An 8897-nucleotide genomic window follows, 5' to 3' on the forward strand; every position below is an offset into this window, starting at 1 on the left:
GCTCTTGCAACATGCTTCACTGCTGTCTAGAAGGATCAGCCTGACTGAAGAACTCAATGCCTTACTCTGCCATTTTATATTTTGAGAGAGAGCATCGTGGTTCCCAGCCATGTCTTGCGTGGCGGCTTTCATGAAACACACAGCATCATGAAGTGTGGGAAGAGATCACCAGAGAGTCCTGAACAGCTCATTCAAGACCTTTCCAAAAGAAACCTTCAGCCACTCCTGACTGGCTACAGGTGCAAATGAATTACCTCAAAAGTGAAGGATTCTACACCCCTTCAGCCATCCAGGATCCCTTACATTCTCACTTTCCTGATTATTTCTACTGTTGTAAAACCAGAAGTGCAGACATGAGTGTTCCCTCCCTTTCACTTCCTTTCCCTGCAACCTTACAGAAATAGCTGAGTTACATAAAACAGAAACACCCGCAAAACAATAATGAAAGCAGATGCGTCAAAAAAAGAAAAAATGTCTGAGATGCCTACTGTGCACACCAATTCTAAGTAAAGTACTCATCCAGTCTATTAATACCGTGGTGAACTATTTTAATAGTACCAAACTCAAAGGGAGGTTCTAGTAATTAAGAGCTCAGAACTAAGTGTTTGGGGGTTTGTTGTTTGTTGCTTTTTTTATTTTGACTGTACCTGCCTCAGATTTGCTTCTTGACTTTCAGACCAAGAATTTCAGACCAGTTCACCAAAAATACAATTTTCAAGAGAGGTCCATGCCCAGCTCCATACCCAAACCTCTCTGGAAACCACTAGGAGTTGTTCACCTCACTTACACCTCTTTGGGCTCCAAACTCATTTTGCTCAACTCCCCTTAACTTCCACGGCCCCTGCACCACTTCAGAAGTCCACTGTAAAACTTGTTTTGAACATATATTATTTTTTTTTAGAACACTCATCACGCTACATCTATCGTGCCAATTTCCAGAAAAGTCAATCAGCAGAAGGGCACCATCCTCCATCATCCATTTCCAACAGACATCTTCACACTTTCTCCTGCGATGCTCATCGTGTTTGGTAGATACTGTCTGTAAACACTTGCTGAAAGCTACTGTTGTCTCCCCTCAAATCCCTCCTCACTCTTTGGCTATGCTGCCTACCAAGTAAATTGTATCTGCTAATCTAGGGCCCCTTATACTGTCTCTTGTCTCCTTCAGGCTCTCCCATCCATGGCCTACAGCCCTCTGATATCTCTTGATATACACAGATTATAAGCACCCTTGGTGTACCATCTGATTCAGAAGAAGCTGCACAATGATGTCCTGGTCTATAACACACAGAAAGCACTGATGATGCAAACAAGCAATTCAGCAAGAATTCTGATCTCTGAATTTCCTAATTTCTAGCTGTAAAATAAAATTACGGTTTCCCACTGAATCTCCTGAATAGGTACCATGAGCCCTTATTAACAGTTATAAGAAACTTCAAGAACTTTACAACCCTTATTTGATTCAGGCAACATATTATAACACCTTCCAATCACAAGTTCCTCAGCACTTGAAAGCCCAAGCAAGAGCTATGAAATTTCATCTTGGGGGAAATGTTACCAGCTTTTGACAGCTATTGAACTTAGTAGCCCACCATGCTATCTTATCAGCAGCTGATTTGCTTCTGTCTTTCAGTCTACCAGAAGCAATAAAGAATAAATGTGTAATAAATAGGAACAACTGAAACCAGGTTGACTTGATGAAATTTAACTCTATTACAGGTTGGCATGGTATTTGAAAGGTTCCGAAGGAATGATTCCAGAATTCCCACACTTTTGACCAGAGAAGCTTTTCCATACAGCTTCTGATATTGACAGTCTCTGAGAGATCAAGGGACTAGTAAGATCACATTATTCTTAGGAACACACTCAATATTTATGAGGATCTTGACTCCATGTAATAAAGGCCACATTCACTGACTCTGATGACTTGGATGCTTTGGGGATAAAATTAATCAACATGCATGAAAGAGGATCTCAGAGTCAAACAGGAAAATCTGCACATAATAACAAAGATAGTTACTATCTGGCAAACCTACATCACAAGGAAGAAAAATACTATGATTAAACATAATAAGACTTCACTTGAAATGTAAATACTCTGGAATAAATCCTGCCAACTCGCGTAAGAACCGGCAAACAGGAAGCAGCTGACTATGCAATAAACCCCATCACACAGGGAAAACACGACATTAGAGAACTAGATGCTACCACACACTGTGCTGCAGAGTGCTTTCTGTTGCCTGCTTTCGAAGCGCATGAGGTTCAGTCCTTCTAGCTTCTGCTCACAGTGCAGTACTTCTTGAATTTTGAGCCAGCTAACAGGCACCTATTGTCCAAGCAAAACATTGTCAGCCTTCTGCAAATTCTCACAGAGATGAGCCAGTGGCACTGCCAGCTCAAGTAGGTTCTGTCAATATTCTTTTCTAATATTTTCCAACATTACACTCCTTCCACAGCTGAGTCCTAGGTTGAGATTAGCTCAACAAGAGACAAAAATAAAGAGCTTGCACTTAATGGTTTCCTCCCTGAAACTGTAAGCACTGAGCGTAGTCTTATTACAGCGGGGATAAGGGGCTCTCTCTATCCCATTACATAGATGAGATCTCAGACTGCATAAAGATCATTCAGTATGAAACATGCTATGCGGAAATATATTACTGCCACGAATGTGAACTCACAAGTAAAAAGAAGTTTTGGCTTCTAACCTCTTGAATGTCTTCGCACTTGAGAGCTAGTGTTGAACCTTTCCTAACCCTTCAGTTATAGCTTGTACTACATAGTTTAAAACTTGACTTTCAACTTTCAATAATCATTTGCATGTATGTATCTTCAAAGAATGGTATTTGATTTGCAACTATGTGTTGTAATGAGAAGCTAATTAACACAAATATGGTTATGAGCAAGTTACAGACACTTACAGGACAAAAACAGCAGACCAAAGCCTATGGCATACTGTGTCACAGGGATAGAGAACCTCAAGGATGAACTAATACCAGCTAAGACTGCCACTAACTACATTACCACAGGCAAATCGCCGACACTCTACAACTCTGTTTCCCCTTCTGTAGTGGGATAGGAAGATTCGTTTACTTTGTGGGGTAGTTCTCCAGCTTAATTAAATCATTACCTTTAAATCAAAAGCACTACAGAAATGCCAGGAAGTAGCGTCTGAATTAGAACGTGGAGGTGACACCCTAATGAAGCAAGACTATTTCCATCGTCAACAGCAGGCGCAGTAAAAGGTCATCCATGGCATAATTGTGAAACCACATTCCAATCTTCTGAAGGTAAGATGACTTTTCCCAAAACTTCATTAAGGAAGAACGTATGTCCCAGCATCACCGGATGGCCGAAATGCTGTAGTTTCACAGGGAATCTGCAATGGTTTCACGACTGCTAGTTTCCCTTTTCCTTACTCTTTGCTTTCCTAATAGCAGCAAAATATCACGGCTCTTGAAAGAATGCTTTTTCCACAGGCAACTGTTTTCGGTATGATCAAAGACCCATTAAGAAAATTGCAGAGGATCATTTCCCTTCAAGTCAGTAATGTTCAGCACAGTTTTCAATCTTTTCTTTAGAAGAGCCACACTAGAGGCACTCCCATGTTTAGTCTGGGACAGCTTCTCCCAAATATCATTATATTTTAACATTCCCCATACACACTGGAAATATACAGCTCTGCGTAAACATAAGGACATTATTGAAATGTCCACTACTACTGTGCAAGCTTTTTATTTTTAAAGTATTGAAATAAACTTGTTCTTAAACCATAAGAAGCAGGCCAGTCCTCAGTGGAGGCCCAGTTGCATCATGCATTCCCAAAAGAGCTGCAACTTCGTGTCAAGTGTGAAGCTAGGTATATCCCGTATCTCAGAAACTGCACTCAAGTTCTGTCATCGAATGTCCAAGGCACATCCCATCCTAAACTCATTTAGTCCATGCTGGGAAATCATTAAACCAAAACCAGGGAAACAGGCAGCTCCTTCCTTGCTTGTTGCACCTGAAAAAAGATTACCCAAGAACAACTCATTATATGCAATGCCTTTGTATCCAGAGTGTAAACACCAAGAAATACCACACTTGTTTATTTTTTAGCTATGCAAAAGCATTTGCTTTTTACTTTTAGGAGTAAGATGTGCTATCGGAGAGATCAGCCTAGTTCTTTCTACTACATAAAGTTCTCCTTGCGATGACTGGATGGATATTATCTAGATTCTGTGTGCTTATGTTAGAAAACAGTGGAAAATACCCAGGGAATTACACTGGGAACACAGAACTCCATATATGATCTTTTCTTCTACTGACTAAATATATACTTGCATATACTTATTATATATATACACACTAAATATATACTTGCTTTTTTATATACTTGGCATTTGTGACCAGGAAGACCAAAATGATTGCAACCAAGTTTTCAAGTAAGATAGAAGATGTACTTGTAGTATTGTGCCTATACAACTAGATTCTCTGTTTGCTTATGTCCGTCTGTCAGCTGCCTACTGACCTGAGTCCGCTGACCTGCTTTTGACTAAATGTGACAGCGGGAAGAAGTCCCAAAGCTCCCAACACTTTCATTTAAAAAGAAAAAAAAAAAAAAAAAAAAAGGTTGGGTAGAGGAGGGACTCTTGTAAGACAAGAAGAGCAGGGTTAATGACAAAGGTCAACTCTTATTTGACGTCAGAGAACCTACAGGAGAGGATCACCCTAGAGACACAAATTCTCAGGAACCAGTTTCCATTGGTCCTGCTGCTCTTCTAACATTTGTTTTGAACAGAACTGGAACCAGAAATTAATTCCAGTTCTCACAACAGTTCACTGGCCCTAGGTAAATCATAACTTCTGATGCTACTTCCCCTGCTGTAACATGGCTAGTGTTAAATTCCCTTATTACGCTGCTGCAACAATTCATATTTGAAATGTACTTTGAAGGTCTGAAGAGTTGTATTCACTAATTATTACCTGTCTTGAGACATGAGCTGAATATTCAAAGTGCTAGCTTGATTCATATGCAAGCGCACATCACATAAGCATGTGGTATGCACTAAGACTCAAAATATAAAAGCAAAGACTGCTTTTCAAGAAGACTTTATAATAAAGTCAGTTTTGAACTCAAAACACATCATTTTTATTGCCACAACTCTTGTATTAGAATGGATTTAAATTATTCCTTGTTTTGGATTAACACTTTATAAAACACCAGTCTGAAAAATAAATACCAATTGACAAAAGACAAAGATCATGCAAAATTCGATTCTGTCCCCAAAGGAAAGCCTGATGTCTGAGCTCTTAAACCTTCGATATCAAGCTGAATGCTAACAGGTAAGTTCCACAGGGCAGTCACTGAGCACCGTAAACCGAGAGTTTATCATAGAAATACTGGCAATCGTAGCATTGGGACTAGCAATACTGCACATCACAGTAGGCAGGCATTTCTATCCTCTGTTTGGTCAGGCACTCTCCAGCCTTCCCAGAAACGAGGATGCTTCTCCCTCCCTTGGCCAGAGCATCCCATGCCTTCTGCTCTTGCAGGCAGAGAAATCAGATGACAGAGGTCTTGCTGAGAGTACCAGAGCAAATAGGTGAACAAGATAGTGATTTTTTAAAAACAAAAAGTGTGCAGGAGGCAGGGGATAGCTTCCTGAAAAGGAATCTTTCCATGCATTAAAGGAAAATGGTGCTTTGTGGTATAACTCTCTACTAGAGAGATTCCTACAAGAGGGTAAGGAAGCAAACTACAGTCTCCTTCTGTAATAAAAGATCAGCCTTGTATCTTCAAGCTTCCTCCTGTAATACGCTTACTACCAACCAATTATTCAATAGTCCCCGACACCGGGGGGGGACATTTCCTGACTGAGCAAGCCCTGCCTAAAAAATAATAATAAAAAAACCCCACAACCGTGTCAGCTAAATTTTCATTCTAACCTTCCCCATCTCTCTACCCCAGACAAAACAAAGCCAACCTGGCCAACTTATTCTGACAACAGTGCTTAGATTTATGTCCCTTGCACTCTATTACTGCCCTACAAACATATATTATTTTAATGTGGTATAAACAAATATCTGATTTGTTTAACGCCACACTGAGTCCTAGTGATTAAAATATGCATATGCATAGGGCAAAATCTATACATTAACAAACCCCTTTATAAGCTCTGAAGATAAAATTATCAGTATTGCTAAATACAGAATATGTATTATATTTTAATTACATGAGACAGTTGAATACCAACAAGTCTACTTCATTTCTAATTAGAAAAAGTTCAGTAATCATCTTCTTCCCTGCTGTTACTGCCTGACAAGAATAAATGAAGAGTCCCCTCTAGGGACTGTACAGTAAACATCCGAACACACAGTTGCTTCGGAGCCGAGCTCTACATTAGTAGCAATTACCGAGGCGCACGGTGTCTTTCGTGATGGTAAAACGCATCCGTCACGGAGTGCGTGATTTCAAACCGTTTACCTCCAGAAAACAGACGCTTGGCGAAGGGGGAGGCGGCGGAGGGGGAGCTCTGCGGAGCGGGACCCTCCCCGCCAAGGGTCGGGCTGGGGGGGCTCCGCGCAAACAAAGCGGGGGTGAGCGGCTGCAGCGCGCTTCGCACCCCCGGAGAGCCAAGTGACCGCGCTCCCCCGTGGCGCAGCGGGCTGCGTGGGTCCGGCCGCGCCTGCACCTGCCACCCGCAGCACCGGTACCCTTCCCGGGATCGGTAACGCTTCTCCCATCAGCCCGCAAAGCCACCGAAAGTATCGCCGGTCCCTTCTGACGAACCCCCCAGCCAACCACCTCCTCCGCCATCCAGCCCGGACAAACAAAGGCCACCTCCTTTTATTCTCGCCCAAATTCGGACAAACTAGAGAACAATACCGCAGGGTCTGCACAATGGGCACCGGCCGCACCACGTCCCTGCCGGCTCGCTCCAGCCCAGGCACGGCGAACCGGAGCCCCCCGGGAGGGGGGACACACACACACAGGCTGTCCCCGCCGCGGCAGCGCCGAGGGGTGCCCTCACCTGCCACCGTGTACCGGTCCAGGTAGTTGAGCACGTTGCCCACGCTGAGGATGCCGGCGGCCGCCACCCGGGCCCGGCCGAGGCTCGGCGCTTTGTGGCGGGCGGCCGGGCGCTCGGGGTGCTTGCCGGCCGCCGGCGGGTTCATCCTGCCGGACAGGGTCTGCACCTCGCCCTCGACGCCCCGGCCGCAGCAACCCCGCTCGCCGTCCTCCTCTTCCTCCTCGTCGCCGGCACGGAGCCGCCCGCCGCAGCCCGGGCTGCTGCCGGAGGAGCCGTCGCTTTCCAAGCACATCATGGGGCGGCTGCGGGAGGGCGAGGGCGGCGCGCAGGGCCCGGCGCGGAGGCACCGCCGGTGCGCGCTCAGCGCCGCGGCCGCCCCAGCCGCCTGCCCGCGGGACCGGCCGCCGCCGCTGACAGCTGCCCCGGCGGGGCGGGGCCGCCCGCAGGCTCCGCCCACCCCGCCACAGCAGGCTCCGCCCACCCCCGCCCCGCCCCAGGGCCCCCGCGCAGCCGCCCGCGCTCCCTCCCCCGCCCCCCCGCACCTCCCTCAGGCCGCGCCTCAGGGCCGGGCCCGGGCCCGGCGGTTCGGCCTTGCCGGCGCGACGGGGCTGAGGGAGCCGTTCCCTCGGTTGGGTGCGGGACCGCGGGCTTAGAACACGCCGAGGGGCAGAACCGTGTAGTTAGCTGGAGAAAAAAAAACCCAAAAAAAAACAAAAAAACAAAAACACAAACACCCACACCAAACAAACTACCCGAAAACAAAACAAAAAAACACCTAACAAAAACAAGCACTTGAGCTTGTATCCAACACTAAACTCCACACAAGTCACGCAGGCCCACCCTCAGATAAATCTGTACCAAAAAAATAACAAGATCTCATTGCCTACTTTCAACCGCCAGAACCACCCACAGCCCCCCAGCCTGCTGTGGGGAAGGGACGGCACCGTGAGGCACTGCCAACCTCGCAGCTCCCTGCTCGGCCCCAGAAGATTTTCCCATCACGCCGAAGTTGCTTCAGGAGCAACATGCATCTTCAAAGGAAGTAAAATTGCTCCAAAGTTTCCCCCCACTGGAAACAGTTTCATCCCACTCCCTGTAAAGTTCCACCTTTGAGCTAAGGATGGCCAGGAGAAATTTCATTTCAAAAGGAGAAGTCTTCAAAGAGATAAAAGTGTTCACAACCAGAGTGGCTCCAGCCTGTCGTACCTGTAGTAAAACTACAAAAGCTAACTAAAAACAGAAAAATAAGACGACTGCTAGAAAGCTAACATGCACTTGTTGAAAAACAGTACCTTACGATTTCAGATTCTGTGTTTGTTGATCTTACCTATGAAACTGCATCATGATTAAAGCATTTGTCTCCAGGATATACACTGAAACAAAACCCCCGCCACCCACCTGTGAGGAAACCGGAGTTGCTCAGAGCACAATGTGGTGTGTGTGTGCTCAGCGTACCTGGCTCTGTCACACCCTTTCCACAGAGCTGCCGCCGATGACACCGGGGCCAGACTATGCCGGTAATCCGGTGAGAGGCTGCACAAGGAACCCCCGGGATTCGGCCGGTGAAAAGGGCACTTTCTGGTGACTCAGCGTGCGATTCGGTGCTGTTCGAGCAACGTGACGTTGAGGAAAGGAGCAAGAGTCCCACGACACTCCCAAATAGTGGTAACGTTTTTATGTTGCCCATAGGTCTGCACAGACGTTCTGGAGCTAGTTTCGGTAACAGAAACAACATAGCTGGATTAACACGGGATAATCTTCTGGTTGACTTGTCAAAGTCTAGGGAATCATTTTTTTTACTCCCATAGCAGCATCTGCAGTTCAGATGCGACTGACTGGTAAAGGTTATACTAACAAACAAAACTGCTTCTTCACATTCCCACTAAT

General features: G+C 45.7%; 1 protein-coding gene across 2 annotated transcripts in view; it reads right to left on the bottom strand.

The window, feature by feature from the left end:
* The window catches only part of SPNS2 (sphingolipid transporter 2), a 137361-nt gene extending 129934 nt beyond the window's left edge, over window positions 1-7427 (bottom strand). The window contains exon 1 of one of the 2 annotated variants that reach the window (XR_004407137.2): window positions 7011-7417. Coding sequence is in view for 1 of the 2 variants with exons in the window: in XM_032993691.2 (XP_032849582.2) it covers window positions 7011-7305 (295 nt within the window). In the remaining variant the exon portion in view is untranslated. Of the gene's footprint in view, window positions 1-7010 lie in introns of both variants that reach the window. The other variant, XM_032993691.2, reaches the window with a different exon arrangement.
* Between the last annotated feature and the right edge of the window lie 1470 nt (window positions 7428-8897).

Source organism: Tyto alba, unplaced genomic scaffold (assembly GCF_018691265.1).
Source record: "Tyto alba isolate M040663 unplaced genomic scaffold, T.alba_DEE_v4.0 Super-Scaffold_19, whole genome shotgun sequence".
Taxonomy (NCBI): Eukaryota; Metazoa; Chordata; class Aves; order Strigiformes; family Tytonidae; genus Tyto; species Tyto alba.